Raw genomic sequence first — 14,698 nt, 5'->3', positions numbered from 1 at the left:
CAGTGTTATTGGGGCTGGAAATGCAGCAGTGGTTTCGTGTGACACAAGTCTGAGGGGTCTGTGCAGTTTGGCATGTGATGAGAACACATTTGAGAGGGATTGGTTTGGGCCGTGGCAGCTTCTGCCTGTGGAGTTTTGAATTGTGCTGCTTGTGGTTTTATTTTTATGTATGTACATATAGCATATCAAACAGCTTAAGAGTCTTCCACAAGAAAAACCCCAAACCGTAACAGGCACTTAAGGCAGGTTCCCTGTGTATCCAGAAAGCCATTCCCTCTAGCAGTGCTGCCACACCAACTCTCTTCACAATTTTTGGAGGAGCATGGATGTGTTGAACACAGCCCAGATAACTCGTTGGGATATTTATTTACAGTGGAATTTTTTTATTTTGTTTTCTTCCAGTGGAAGCATGAATTTCTGCAGATAATGTCCTTTTCTCCAGATGCATTTTATTCTTTGAGTGTGAAGTATATTCTACTCAGCATTTTCTCAGCTGATCTCTGCGGTGATTCTTTGCAGTGAGTCAGGGAAACCCAGTGCTTTCTTAAAGAACTGCATAGTCTTTTGGAAAAAAAAAATCTTTGCTTCTAATAAACAATAGCAAACTCAGGCATGTGCAGTCTCTTGCTATATTGAAGTCAATTATAGACAATTGCAAGATTGATTGATTTCAGAAAAACATGATCTCAGAATTTTGATATTCAACTTCAAAATAACTGCTGATGAAAATTTCTGGTCAATGAAAGAAAGTATTAAAATTATGTTCTCCTTTGTTACACTTTTTTTTTTTAAATCCTGTTCTATTCTGTAGGAATTTGTTATAGAAACAGTATTGAGCAATGGAAAGAGAAATTTTTTGATGAGAAAAGCCTGTGAGAATGTGTGTTTATATGAGCCTTCCTTGTAACAATTTGGGAGTTAATTCTTGGAGTACTGTTTGGTAACAGAAAGACTTTGATAAAATTACAGTTGATTCCAGAACTAAGACCTTTTAAAAGAATGGTTTTTACTTTTACAGTTATCTCTCTGGTAAAAGCATCATTCAATATTTGTCAATTCTGAGAAAATATTAATTAAATGCTTTGTATAATAATGTGTTCTCTTAAAAACAAGTCAAAAAATAACCAGTACATACAACCTGTATGGACAAAATTAATTTTAACTGGATTTATTTCTCAGGGTTTGACAGTTTTAAGAAAGGATTTGCATCCTTTTTGTGGGCAACAGTAGAATTTGTATATTTGATTTTGTTTGGCTGCATTATCATGATTCCCACTCAGAGTTACCATTTCTGGTTCTTGAGATATTTTTAGAGTAATGAGCCTTGCTAAGCACTGCTGGATTGCTTATTGCTGTTCATATCACATTCCAAACAAGTAGTTGGAGCAACAGCGTATACAAGTGTTACACCTGAAATTAAATATTCTTCCTTTTAAATCTGACGGGTGTCAACAGTGGGATCAGAACTGTGCAGTACTGGGCATAAACAGACTGAATACCCAGCATTCAGAGACGACTGCTCAGTGTAGCCTATGCATAATTCTTGTCTTCTTCTAAAAGGGGAAGAAAAATACGAGCTACAGTACCAAAAGGACTGAACTAATTGAGTAACAAAACTTCACGCGTTTTCATGGATGTGGGAGGGCTGGAATATTAACGGTTGTGTTGAAGAAAAACACTGCAGTGTCTGTTCCCCTTGACGCTTATGGCTGTGTGTTTATAATAGCAACCACCTATCCTAAGGCCTGTGCACCTTGCATTGGAGAGAGGAAAAAACATTTCTGTGGCATTCCTTTCAGTGGCAAGCTACCTCCTCAACGCCTTTAGTTTCAGAGTACCTCGTGGCAGGGACTCGATCTCTGCACAGAAGGTTGAGTGGTGTGGCCTTCATCAGAGTTGAGAAGCTCTTATGTCACCAGGCATTGATAAGGAGTTGTTGGGTCTTCTTCTCTTTTTGCCCTTTAGATGTGGTGTTTGTACCTCCAGAATCCCAGCATAAAAGGCCAGTGAAACAATAGCTGCTTTTAGTGTGAGCAGCTGACAGAGCACCATAACTGTTGGAGCACTCTTGATGTGGTCCCAGAAATCTAAAATGGTGGTGAAGTTGTTTACTTCTCTTCCTTTGGTCCAGCCATGCCTGCTCCAAAAATGCCTCTCCTTCTTCTAGCATTTGGCACCTCTTCCTTGCCCACCATCCCCGCTGCCTTGCATTACTGTGTTGTGCTTTGCCATGTAGCATTTCTGTCGTACACTGCTTTGTAAAAGATTTTTAGTAGTGTACAACAGAAGATATAAGCATTCTACATTGCAGCCTTGGGTTTGTTTTTGATTCTGCTGGTGATATTTTATTTATTTTTAGAAAAGTTTAGTAAATAAGTAAAACAGGAAGATGCAGTTCACTGAGGTGTATCCTAGAGATACAGAAAGGGGAGTATTGCTGTTACTTGAAAAAGTTACCTATAGGTCTCTGTGGAATGACCTATAGGTATTCCTAGCTAGCTATAAATATATATATAGTGCTAGGTGATATGGTTTTTTTAGCCTCTATAGATTGTGTTTGTTTTACCTTCCTCTTTCTAGAAAACAGTGTTAAGCCTCCAAATCTCCGTTTTGGTTTTGTCTTATTTTTTATCACTTTTGGACAATCTTCTAATTCATTGAGAAGAAATGAGTGCTTGGTGCTTTGCTGATGGGTTATTTTTTCTCTTCAGTAAGGTGTAAATGGGATAACTCTTCTTCTGCCATTTGATACCCATCTTGGATGTATGAAACCAAGGCAATGGTGATGACTGCTAACCCTTCACTTCCACTCACTTGGAGGAGGGATTGCCTACCCAAAGACTAAACTAAAGCTCATGTCAATTTTTTTTCTGGTTGTAAAGTATTGCATAGCTTCATAAATGAAAATAGATTATTTTCACCTATTAATTTGACAAACCTTTTCTCCCTGCTAGTCATCTGTAGACCTGGTCTAAGCACTGAAGCCAAGAAAGAGATCATGGCATAACTTGCAGCAATTATGTAAACTGTGTTAGATTAGCTATATATGCCAACACTGGCTTCTGCTGTGCTTAAAAAACAGTTTATCTTGTGCTGGTAGGGGTGAAGGAAATTTTAGCTTTTTTTTTATTACTATATTAATATACTGGTGTTGTACTTGACTTCCAGGTTGCATCACAACGCATCAGCTCAGTGGATCTTTCATGCTGCAGCTTGGAGCACCTGCCTGCCAACCTGTTTTATAGCCAAGACCTCACTCATCTCAATTTAAAGCAGAACTTCCTGAGGCTAAACCCCAGCCCATCCACAAGTGGAGCGCTTAGTGAATTACAAAGGTAAAGTAGTATCGTTCTACTACTCTTCCTCTGTCCTTGGAGCCATGATCTGCAGGAACTTTCCTAAAAATTACTACCTCCTCTTGTGGAACATTGGCCTGACTGTAATGCTTCAGAAATTGGTTAACTTTGTGTGTTAGAAACAGACTGGCTTTCATAAGGAACTTCACGTTTTTCTTGTAAATAGAAGGATATTTTCAGCTCAAAATGCAATTTTCATAATGTGTTTTTATCTACCTGCTGAGGCCAGACTGTAGTTCCTGAGCCTTTGACTCGTGTGAGTATGAGTTGGTGAGCTGCACACCAAAGGCAGCCATTCTAGGTAGGTACAGTACTGCATGTGACCAAGTGAAGAAGTTTTCTGTTAGCCCCCTCAAGCAAAAGAAGCCCTGATTTCATAAATTCAGTCTGGTTCAGTATCTGTGACCTTTGAGTTCTTTCCACTGCAGCTCATCAAAGAGTGTAACAAATGGGTAGACAGCAGCATGATTGGTGCAGAATGATTTAATGTATGTGTTCTGTGGAATCAGCAGCCTTTCTGTGTTCACAAAGGTGAATGTTCCCATACTGAATATAAAGCTGTGATTTTAATTTCAGTGCTAAGTGAATTGCAAAGTACCTCAGGATTGTATTTGTGGATGGTGCTGTTCAAACAAAATGTTTTAAACCACATTTCTAAATCCCTTCCTCTTCGAAAAACAACCGAAAAGTACAAGATGGATTATGTGGGCTGTTGTATTTTTAAATCATTCCAATTTCATTTTGGAAAAACAAAAAATCTGGCATAATGAAAGATGAATGAACCCAGCAAGTCTGCTTCACAAACACAGCAGGCAGCTATTTCAAGACCTTATGAGCACAGTCTGGAGAGGAATTCTGACAGCATAAGTCTCCAGATAGCAAGTGGAATTTCAGCATAAGCTAGCGATGAACATGGACAAATAATCAATGTCTCTTATTTTAATGTCTTCTTACAATTTTTCCTTTTTAAATATCAGAAAGTGTAAAGGAGATACTTGATTGTGCTTTGTTCATGTACCTACAGTGAATTTCTGTTTGGAATAGATCTGGATTTGTCCATGTACCTGCAACTAATTCTGTTTGGTATTAGAAAGCATTGATAATTAATGTGATGGGCAGTGTTCATTCTCTGTTTAATGTTCTCTTGGTATTGCAGTTGTGGGAACAGCTGATGAGTCTTGCTGATAGTTAACAAACCGTTAAATTTTTTCTTACTAACATGAGGCTGAACACAAAAGAGTGAAAGAGTTCATATACAAAATACAACTCTCCTGTATTCTGAAATTCTTCTGAGATGAGGAGAATCTGGAGAAGTGGCATATTCCTGAAGTGGTGTAAAACTTATTGTCTCGTTCTTCTGTGAGCTGGCCCTATTCTGTAAGCAAGTAATATTCTGCTCTGCTTCCATTTTTTTGAGCTTGGCAAAAAGGCATGAAGCAGATCTGGGAACTTCTGGAGAAAAAAAATTAGGTTACACAGCACTGTTTTGGTGTATCTGAGTTGGTGCATCAGAAACTCCTGCCCTTGATATTTCCCTTTGTCTGCTTGATGCCCTCCAGCCTTATCTTCACCCAGGACAGGTAGCATCGCCCAGAGAATGAGTAGCTGGAGGAAGCTGTTTGCATTGCTGTGCCAGTGGGAAGGGCTCTGTGAAGTAGTGGTAGTTCCTGCTGAAGGTTTGGAAAAGTGATGTTCCACTGGTTGTCTTTTGCCTCCATACTGCAGCAAAAGCATGAGCATGACCCTGGAGTGTGTTCCAAGCCATTCTCCTTCCTGCCCCAAGAAACACAGAACTGGCTTCTCCTTTGGGTGGGAAAACTTGAGCTGTACTTGAGTTCCCAAAAAGCTTTGAGCCAGATTGACTGCTAGTAAGTCTGCTTTTCTCTAGTGAGTAAACACACAAATACCTAGAAAGAGGAGAGCACTGTATGTTTCGAAATTATTAGTGAAACCCAGTATCAAAATATGTGTCAAGTGAAGTTTGTTGTTCCTGTGAACACACATTTGATTTATTTATTGTTTCTTTTTTAAACCAATTCCATAAAACCATTTTCAGATTTATAGGGGTTGCACAAGGTAAAACTTTACTGAATAAACCAAAAGTCTTTTTTTGTTCACCATATTCTTTGAAATCACAGGAAAGCAAGTACAGAATCTGTGCTGTTCTGATTTGGTACTGTTGGCTTTTCTACAAATTCTCAAAATTCTCAATTGCTAAATTGGAGCTGCATATGAGGCACAGCACCACTGAATCAAGCCTACAGGTATTTAAGGCTCCAAAATAGTCATGTGCTTGGATGTTCTGAACAAAACACATTGGCATTTACATACCTACCCTTCCTGGTACAATTTTAAAGTAAAACCTGGTTAGCAAGGCAGTCTAGGAAAATTCGTCTTGCTCTAAGCACTTCTTGGTGCTGCAATTCCTCTTAATAAATAACTTTTGGTGGTAATTTAATGAATGCTGGATTTCAGAACAGGTGTGTCAAAGACATGATAAAATACCAACTTTTCAGCCACCCACTGAGGAGATTTGCAAGCAGCTGGGTCATAGTAATGACGTGCTGACTAGTGTACTGACACGGCAGGTACAGTCAGGAATGTATTGGGGAAAAAAAGGAATTTCTGGTTTTGTTTATGCAGTTGCTTCTTTCAGTTTTTAAAATATCATTTGTTGCATTTGTGAATAAAATGTTTAGTCCTGATCAGTAAATGGCATCTGAAGGTGTAAAGAGGTGTAGATGTACTTTTTTCCCAGTAGCTGCACTTCTACTTGCTTTACTGTCCACTCAACCCCCTTTTGTTGCTGTTGATGCTCTGCAGCTGTGAACTTCCATAACTGAACACTCTGAATATTGAAATGTAAATACAGCAACCTCTATTTTTTTCCCTGCTTATCAGGGAATACATCTTTCATGCTATATATACAAGTAAGCCATCTGAAAATTCATCTGTACTGAAAAAAATAGGAAATGATGCTACTTGTTCTCCTTCACAGAATCTTCTCTAAAACTACAGGAAAGTATGTTTCTCTTTTGGAGGAGAGGATATTCCCTGGTTGAAGTTCTAGGAAGAGTTCAGGCTTGCTAATTTTGCAGAGTACTTTTGCTCTGAATTTGAGGCAAAAGCATAGAACATAGTCTTAATTTACTGTTGCTCTGCTTCACTGGACTGAGAACACTTCATCTTTATAAGTAATTGTGTCAGTTGGTGTTGTTGGAAAAAGTGGTTGGCATCAAGAATATTATTTTCTTGTTAATGTTGAAAACTAAGTTATCATTATATAGATTTTTAAGATAAGACTGTTGCAAATTTAAAAGAAAAATAAGAAAAAGAAAATGGAGATATAGGAAGACACAAAGTTGTTTTAAAAATAAAATTATGCTTGCGAGTTTTAGCTAAAGAATGAATTATTATTCTGATTGTGTTAATTGTTAACAGTGATTATACAGATTTTTATCTTAAGATGAGTTGGTATAGTTTTTCTCCCAGAGCCCTTATAGAAATGCACTGCCTTCTATGGCATCTAGGGTGAAAGTCTTTGGGGCTAGTGGCAGAAACTTGAAGATGAATCTCTAGTTACGAGAAGGCTAGAGCACTCTGAATTACTGATGCAAGTGTTTGTGAAATCCCTTGTAATTTTATTTGAAAACCCAGGATTTCAGGCAACCTCAAACTAAATCCTCCTTACAAATTCGTTGTGCAATAAGGAGGTAATTTAAAATGTGATCTTTGTTCAGAGAACACTTGGAAGCAAGGGGCAGCCAGTATTGCCAACCTAACTGGTATGAACACAGGACACAGGATTGCTGGAAGTCAGTGTGAGATGCAGTTTGAGCTTAGCTTGTACCTAGAGATTGAGGAGCAGGGAGGAAGGTCTCCAGCCTGCCCCTTGGTTGGCCTCAAAGTGCCTTGAGGTACTCCTTATGATTATTGCTATTACTGTATGAAACTGAGGTTAGTGGAGAAAGGTGAATGGTTTAATGAATGTCAATTATACACCTACCTCCTTGTCAGGCCCCACAGGGGCACTGCCAGTAGATGCACTGGAAAAGATTTGAGCTTTCTCTTTTTTTCTCCCCACTTTATTTTAGGGGGTGTATGTTTGGGTTTTGAGGAGGTTTTTTTCTTTGTGTTCTTGGTGGTGTTTCTGGGGTTTGGATTTTTGTGATTTTGTTTTTGTTTGGGTGGTGGGTTTTTTGCCTTTTTTTGGTTTTTTTTGTTGTTTCGGTTTGGTTTTTTTGGGGGGTTTTTTTGGGTGGTTTCTTTTTAGGGCTAGTGGTTTGGGTTTTGGGTGCGTTTTTGTTGATATTCAAACGTATTCTAGTATGTGAAGCATTCTAACCTTGCTTGTTCCATGGTGTGTGAAGATGCAGGGAGCTGCTTCTTGCAACTGTTGGTCTTGGAGAGGAGGAAACCTTACTTCCATACAGTTTCTTCTCTTTCATTTAAAGTCAAACACTGAAGTGCAGCTATTTAAGTAACAGGGCAAGAGGAAAGGTTGGTGTGGTATTGACAGCCAGAGGTCTACTAACAACAAACCCCATCCAGTGCTTTCTGTATTTTAATGCTACACTTATTTTATCTCTGTAGCTTTGGAATTTAAAAAAAAAATTTGTAATGCTAAAGATGGCATTTTGGAGTTTGTTGTTTACATAACTTCACTGCTTTTGTTTTATCCAGCTTGTAAAGACATTGAAAAAAGAGTTTGCTTTTGTTAGTGCACCTTTCCAAACCTTCATGGGTTTTATCCAGCTTGTAAAGACATTGAAAAAAAGAGTGTGCTTTTGTTAGTGCATCTTTCCAATCCTTCATGACTGTGTTCTCCTTAACTCATGTATCTTTTTAATCTCTAGAAAGTGCCCTTGTGAACACCCAGCAAAAAATCAGTGACACTTAATTAAAGAACAATTAAATTGTAAAATTAAGTGTCTGCAAATGACTAAGTGAAGACAATTGCAAAATCGGTTTAATGCCTGAAACACATTGAATTTTTTTTAATTTTATTTTTTAAATTGGAACAGTTAATAGTGGTGTGAAAGAAATAAATGGCAGTAAGAGATATATGCTTTTAAAATAGTGTAGTCTAAAAGTAGAAATTGCACTTGGATTAATTGGATTCACTTTAGTGAACTGTAGGGCTAAGTACAGCAGTCTCTCTTCGAGGTAATGTTTTAAGAAGTGAACCTGTGTATGGAATCCAGTTATTGTGTATCAGTCTCCAGTTTATTTGTCTAGTTTTTCTGGATATGGCTTCCAAAGTAAGGGGTTCCTTTTCATGTAGTTAAACATGTTTCAGTTTGAAAGTCCACCCCTAGTTAATGCTTTTGTATTTCCACTATAAATTTCCAGTAGAGAGGAAGTGAGTATATTTTCACTACTTTTTCCTAAGAATTTTGTCCTTTCTCCCCATATGAAGCAGTGTGTGGTAGGTATGTGCAGAAACTGAGAGCTGCATTGTGTAGTAGTGTAGGTTCAAGTTATTTCCACTAACAAAACCCATACACTTGGTTTTCCTGTCTTTATGGTACTCCTACCAACCATGTAATATAATAAAAGCTTTATTATTGTTAGGTTTGGAGGTAGTCTGAATTTGACTTAACATCTGATTATTTGTTCATTTGAATTATATTACTAATTTAGGACTTCTGCAATGACACCTTTCTGGAAAGGGAATGCTATGACAGTATTTCTGTCACTAGGCTAGCAACTCCCTTAGGCAGTAAGGCCACGGAGGGTAATCCAACACAACTACAGAAAGAGAGTAATTTGCACCTTTTATTTCTAAGGAGGAAATTGCCATGGCAGAATTTTAGAAATTCTCTTTGTGGTTAAGTGGCCAGAATAGCAGGTGCTCAAGAAGGTGGTAAGTTTTAGTTTGGTTCTAAAACTTGTCACAGCACTGCAAGGCAAGCACTGTTCTGCTCAGAAATGGTGCTGAAAATGAGGGACCCTTACGTTGATGCTTGAAAATAATATTGAGCTGTAACCACAGCATAGTCATGAGAGCCCAGGTTCTGGAGATAGGTTTGGGAAAGTGATTGCTTTCCTTAGACTGAGTTTTTTATTAAGCCATGCCTTCCCTTACAGGTGAAGTAAAATACTGCTTTTTAATTGTTTTTGGTAAGGGTAGGGCAAGACCAGTTTTGTCAGATGAGCCTGTTATGGCTGGATTTCTTTGATTGTGTATGGCCACCAGTTGGAATACACTATTCCCCTTGCCCCAAAGATAGTGGAACACAAATGCTATACTGGAAATTCCTCTGCTGTGTAATGGAAATTACTCTTCTGTTCACACCAGGTAGATCTGAATTTGAAATTAGCCCGTCAGTAGTTCATTCCTCTGCTGTGATGCAAACTTCTTGCTAGTCCCTCTCCATATTTTTCATATGTCAAACTAAAGCCCTTCCTGAAGTGGCAGCTTCAGGATTAATAAGTGGGCAGTTTTTGGCTCAATTAGGGCAATTAGTGTTCAGTCATATTGCATGTTTAAATCCAAGGGTTGACATGTCAACACTTTTTGCTCTAGCTTAAAGTAGGGCTATTTTTGTTCAGCAAAGTAAGTGTTTATGTATTGGCCATTACAATAGAAAGCTTAGTAAGCTAACTGAGCGTAGTGTATTGAGAGATGCTGTTCTTCATTCAGGTTGACTTTTACTAAGAGATAACAAAGTCTGGAACCGTGGAAGAAGGATGAAAAGCATATGTATGGACTTGATATGAGGCTATTACATTGTCATGCCTCACACGAGCAATGTTGTGCCTTTTTTTATTTCTAGCAATGCCACGTGGGCAGCATTGATGTGTGTGCCTGCTTCTGACAAGAGTAAAGATTTGGATGTGAGAAAACAGCAAAGATGTTGCTTTGTAAAATCTGTTGGAAGCCTGATGCTTTGCAAACTCAGCTGCAGCAGAAACCTTGAGTCTGTAAAATACTTCTCTCCTACCTTATTTATATTGATGTGATATACAAGTGTGATGTGATACTGGTGTGACTGACTGTAAATCTGTCTAGATATAAGAAGCTCTATAAACAATTCAGCATTTTAAATGTGCAGTGTGGCAGTGCTCCATAACAGAAGTACACTGGCATGTTTGTGATGTGGATAGTGTGAAGAGAGTAGCCAAAGATGAGAAGTAGACTTAGATCTTAACTTAGAGCAAATGTCTGCTAGTTTGGCTCAGTAATGTTCTGCACTTGACAGTGCTCCATGAGAAGAAATACTACTTTAGCATTTTCTAAATGAACATGCTTGCAACAGGGGAAGAAAATACCTCTTCCAGCCAGATGTCTTAGAATAGTCTCTTAACTTTAACTAAGACTATGGTGTCTGTCTTTCAGCGTTTCTGTAAATGTGATTCAACAATGAACTTTCATTTGTGGATTTTTGATGTGCACTTCCATGTGCATTTTGTATGAGTGTATCCAATACTGGATGCATCCTCACTTATGCACTTCATAGGCCTGTTAACCAGATCAGTTTGTGTCCTGAGTAGTTAGATTACTCACCAAAGACCTTTAAGCACACATTACAACATACATTAGAGTAGTAGAGATGTAATCCAGATACATTGTGTAGGGGGAACTTTTTTTCCCCTCTTCCTCTTTGACCTAGGGCAGATATGCACAAGAATGTATGCAGAAAACCTTGAAGCTGAACATGACACTGGAGTTATTGTATTTCTTAGCTTCCTTTACCACCTGCTGCCCCAGTACTCTTTCCTCTGTTAGTTTGATCTTCTGTAATTTTATCTCAAGGTTGTGTTTGGGATCTTCTAGTAGATTGTTTAGTGGACAAAAGCCCTGAGACTATCCTTTTGAGACTACAGAGTGACAGAGGTAAAGGCTGTAGCCTCGCTGTGGTTTTTAAATGAGTTAATTCTTTTTTTCATGGTTGGCTTGAAAATTGGAAAGATTACATTTTGGTGTTTCTCCAGCAGCTGAGTTATTTTGACTTAATCTTCCCATTTTCACTTTTTTTTTGTACTTGCGTAAATAGTGGGAGAAATTATTCTAAAGGCTCAGAATCCAGTGCTTGGAGCACTCTTGTTTGTATTTGCAGCTAACTTTGAGCATGATGTGGGACAGCTGTTCCACCGCAGAAGCACCCCAAATTTTAGGCAGTATATTTGTGCCCTAACTCTACAGTTATCTTCAAGATAAATGTGGGATTGTGTGTCTCAGTTTTAGGTCAAGATTTTTAAGTCCTTTCTTTCAAAACAGAGGAGTATGATGGTAAAGTGTTTAAAATATGCATATTTATTTTTCTGGCTAGCAGCCCTTACTAACTTACCCTTGCCTCCATTACACTTGCCTCCTTTTGCAGTTCTCCCTTTAGAGATAGGCTAGTCATTGCTTCTGCACAATATTTTTTCCCCTGCAGCACTAATTTGATTGCAAGATTTCCTTTAGTCTCCATCTAACTTTGTTCCAAACTCCTTCTGCCTCCAGCATGGCACAGGGTGTTCAAAATTTGTGATAACTCTGGCAATGATTTTTCTGGGGTTTTTTTCGTGCCATCATTGCACCAAAATAGCACTAGAGAGTGCAGCATTCCCTTGCTTGCTGCAAGCCTGTGTCAATGCTATATGTGTTTACAGCCTGCCTTTGGGGCTCAGCAGCTCTCAGCGAAGTACCATATTAAGCCACTGCTTACGTTTTCAATTGAATTTTAGTCAGTGACATGAGTTTGATTTAGGCAATACTGAAGGTGTGTGCCAGTTGATTGCAGTAGCTGCTAGGGAAGAGGAGGACAAAGTTCTCTGAGGTAGGAATGGGCTGATACAGAGGCTATGAAGACACTGGCACATGCTGCTGGAGATTACTTTTATGTGGAATAGCAGCACTCATGGGTGCAGTTTTGCTTCCATTGCCAAGTTATATAAAAGTCTGCTCACACAAATAAAGGACTTGATCCTTAATGAAGGGAAAATTAAGTCCAGATAAAATGTCCTGGTATAAGCTGTGCCAGAAAAGAAACTTCCTCCCATCTCTCGGAATCTGACACAGATCTTTTCATTCATCCTTTTACTTGGCTTTAGGCACACCTCCCAGTGGTTGTCAGGCAACCATAATAATGTTGCTGAACATGCAGGCTGGCTAATTGGATTGTCCTGTTCTTGGGTTTTTTGTTTAAATGCTTTTGGTCATTTTTAGTAAGGCAAACACTTGCAAGTTGCTTTTTTTTGGCTGATGTCATAAACCAAGGGGCTTTAAAGAGTTCTGTGACGTGTCAAGGACAAAATTTTGCCTCTGTCACTACAGAAGCAGTGCTAAATTCTGTTTTAATTCAGCACATTTCCCACTTGTATTCCAAATAGTCTATTCTAATGATAATTTTTGTTTGGAAGGCAAACATGAATGGTCTGAGCGCACAGGTCAGCAGTACCACAAAAAAATTAGTTTTCAAATAGTCTGAGAATTTCCTGCTCCTTTGATAGTAAAACTAAGGGTAGTTTTACTACCAAAAAATGGGTTCAGGAAAATAGCAATGCTTTAGTACAGGGTGAGATGCCACAGATGGCAAGGGATTTGTTCTGTTACACTCATTGGAAAATGCATTTAATTTTCAGGAGGGTCTGTTTCTCTTTGTCAACTTAACATGAGTGAACTCTTACAAGTCGTGTTGAATTTGAGTGTCTGGTAGTTTTCCTGGTTGTTCTGAGCATATAAACTAAAAATGCATGTGATTTGTATTTAGATAATCAAACTCGCCTTATATTAATCATTGTGAGACAACTTAGTGTGGATTACTTATTTCTTTCCTTTATTTTTTCTTATCTCATTTTAGATTCACCAAATTGAAGAGCCTTAACCTTTCGAATAATAATTTAGGAGACTTCCCACTGGCAGTCTGCAGTATCCCAACCCTGACTGAACTCAACGTGTCCTGCAATGCCCTCAGAAGCATTCCAGCAGTTGTAGGCGAAATGCACAAGCAAGTACTTTCTTAGAACTTTCACATACACAGCCAGCAGTGACAAAGGCAACAAGCAGTTTCATGACTCTGCGTACTCCTGCTATGAGAAATAGTTTAAACTTACTGGGTTCTGTCAAAGTAGACTGGCTTGTAGATCCATATGGAAGCAATTGTGGATGGAAGGAAAGCACACTTTGTGCCTCAGAGCTCTTCCAGTCTGCAGCATTTGACACAAGGGTCACCTTCATGGTGAAGAAAATCTTTTAACCCTTCTTGCTTATGTTCTTCGGCTGCCATACAAATTGTTGTTCTGGAGATAGAACTGTCTAACAGCCTACACTTCATGGCTGCCAAAGCTTTTAATTATTTGGTGGATATCTTCTGTAGCACACGTTACAGTGTTATTCATTAATATTTTTCTTTCTGCTGCCCTTTTGTATATTGTATGTCACTGTAACTGCAGCAGATTTGTGTGTTTATAGGAGGGAAATATGATTTAACAGGTCACTCGTTTTCTTCACTCTCCCTTCCCCTCTTCTAATAGCTTGCAGACATTTTTGCTGGATGGCAACTTTCTCCAGTCCCTTCCCGATGAATTGGAGCATATTCATCAACTCAGCTATGTGAGTCTGTCCTTCAACGAGTTCACTGACATTCCTGGAGTGCTGGAGAAGCTGACTGCCATGGATAAGCTCTGTATGTCAGGAAACTGCATGGATACCCTGAACCTACAGGTGTTAAAAAGGATGCCTCATATTAAGCATGTGGATTTAAGGTAGGTATTCAGAAAATGGGAAGAATAAGTGAACCTAAATTATTTGTGTTGAAATGGCTTCTCCTTGGCTGTCAGAATTGCCTCTGGGTGTAAATCTCTTGTGTTTGTCCACTGAACCATGTTTCTGGTGGTGTTATGTAACTCCCAGCACTTGCCGTGACTTAGCACTCTTCCTTGAGGAAGTTGGAGCATTTAGGGGATCAGTAGGTAGAAAAATGAGTTTCAGGGGAAATGGATGTTTGCACCAAAGGATCAAACAAAACAGAGCCTGGGACGCTTGTGATTCCTGCAGTTTGTGTTGCTTCAGTGTTAATGCAATAGACATGATAGTCCCTGGTCCAGAAAGCTTCTATCTGAAATGTTATAGATTTGTGAGGTGAAGAAAAGGGCATTGAATGTGAAAGGGCAAAAATAGATATTTTAATATTTGTTGGTGTGTTAAAAGACCTTGTCTACCATAAGTAATGTTATTTTATTGATACCATCAGAGGAGTCCAAAGAGATCCTTATTACAAATGGCTCTGGTATGAGCTTGTTATCTGTTGTTGTGGTCTTTGGGGAAGATAAGTTCTGCAATCAGCTGGTCAAGGCTCAATTCAGAGCCTGGACCATGAGGCCCATATAACTGTGGATTTTGGAACCACATA

At 38.7% G+C, this 14,698-nt stretch overlaps 1 protein-coding gene across 1 annotated transcript in view; it reads left to right on the top strand.

The window, feature by feature from the left end:
- Positions 1 to 14,698, top strand: part of PHLPP1 (PH domain and leucine rich repeat protein phosphatase 1) — a 136,187-nt gene that overhangs the window by 87,375 nt on the left and 34,114 nt on the right. Inside the window, exons 6-8 of the mRNA XM_041427786.1 lie at positions 3,169 to 3,335; positions 13,148 to 13,294; positions 13,821 to 14,051. Of these exons, the coding sequence (XP_041283720.1) occupies positions 3,169 to 3,335; positions 13,148 to 13,294; positions 13,821 to 14,051 (545 nt within the window). The remainder of the gene's footprint in view (positions 1 to 3,168; positions 3,336 to 13,147; positions 13,295 to 13,820; positions 14,052 to 14,698) is intronic.

The sequence above is a fragment of the Onychostruthus taczanowskii genome, unplaced genomic scaffold (genome assembly GCF_017590055.1).
Source record: "Onychostruthus taczanowskii isolate IOZ18803 unplaced genomic scaffold, ASM1759005v1 scaffold119, whole genome shotgun sequence".
NCBI classification, from domain to species: Eukaryota; Metazoa; Chordata; class Aves; order Passeriformes; family Passeridae; genus Onychostruthus; species Onychostruthus taczanowskii.
Note: the sequence above shows the minus strand (reverse complement) of the source record. Positions and strands in the feature narration are given on the sequence as shown.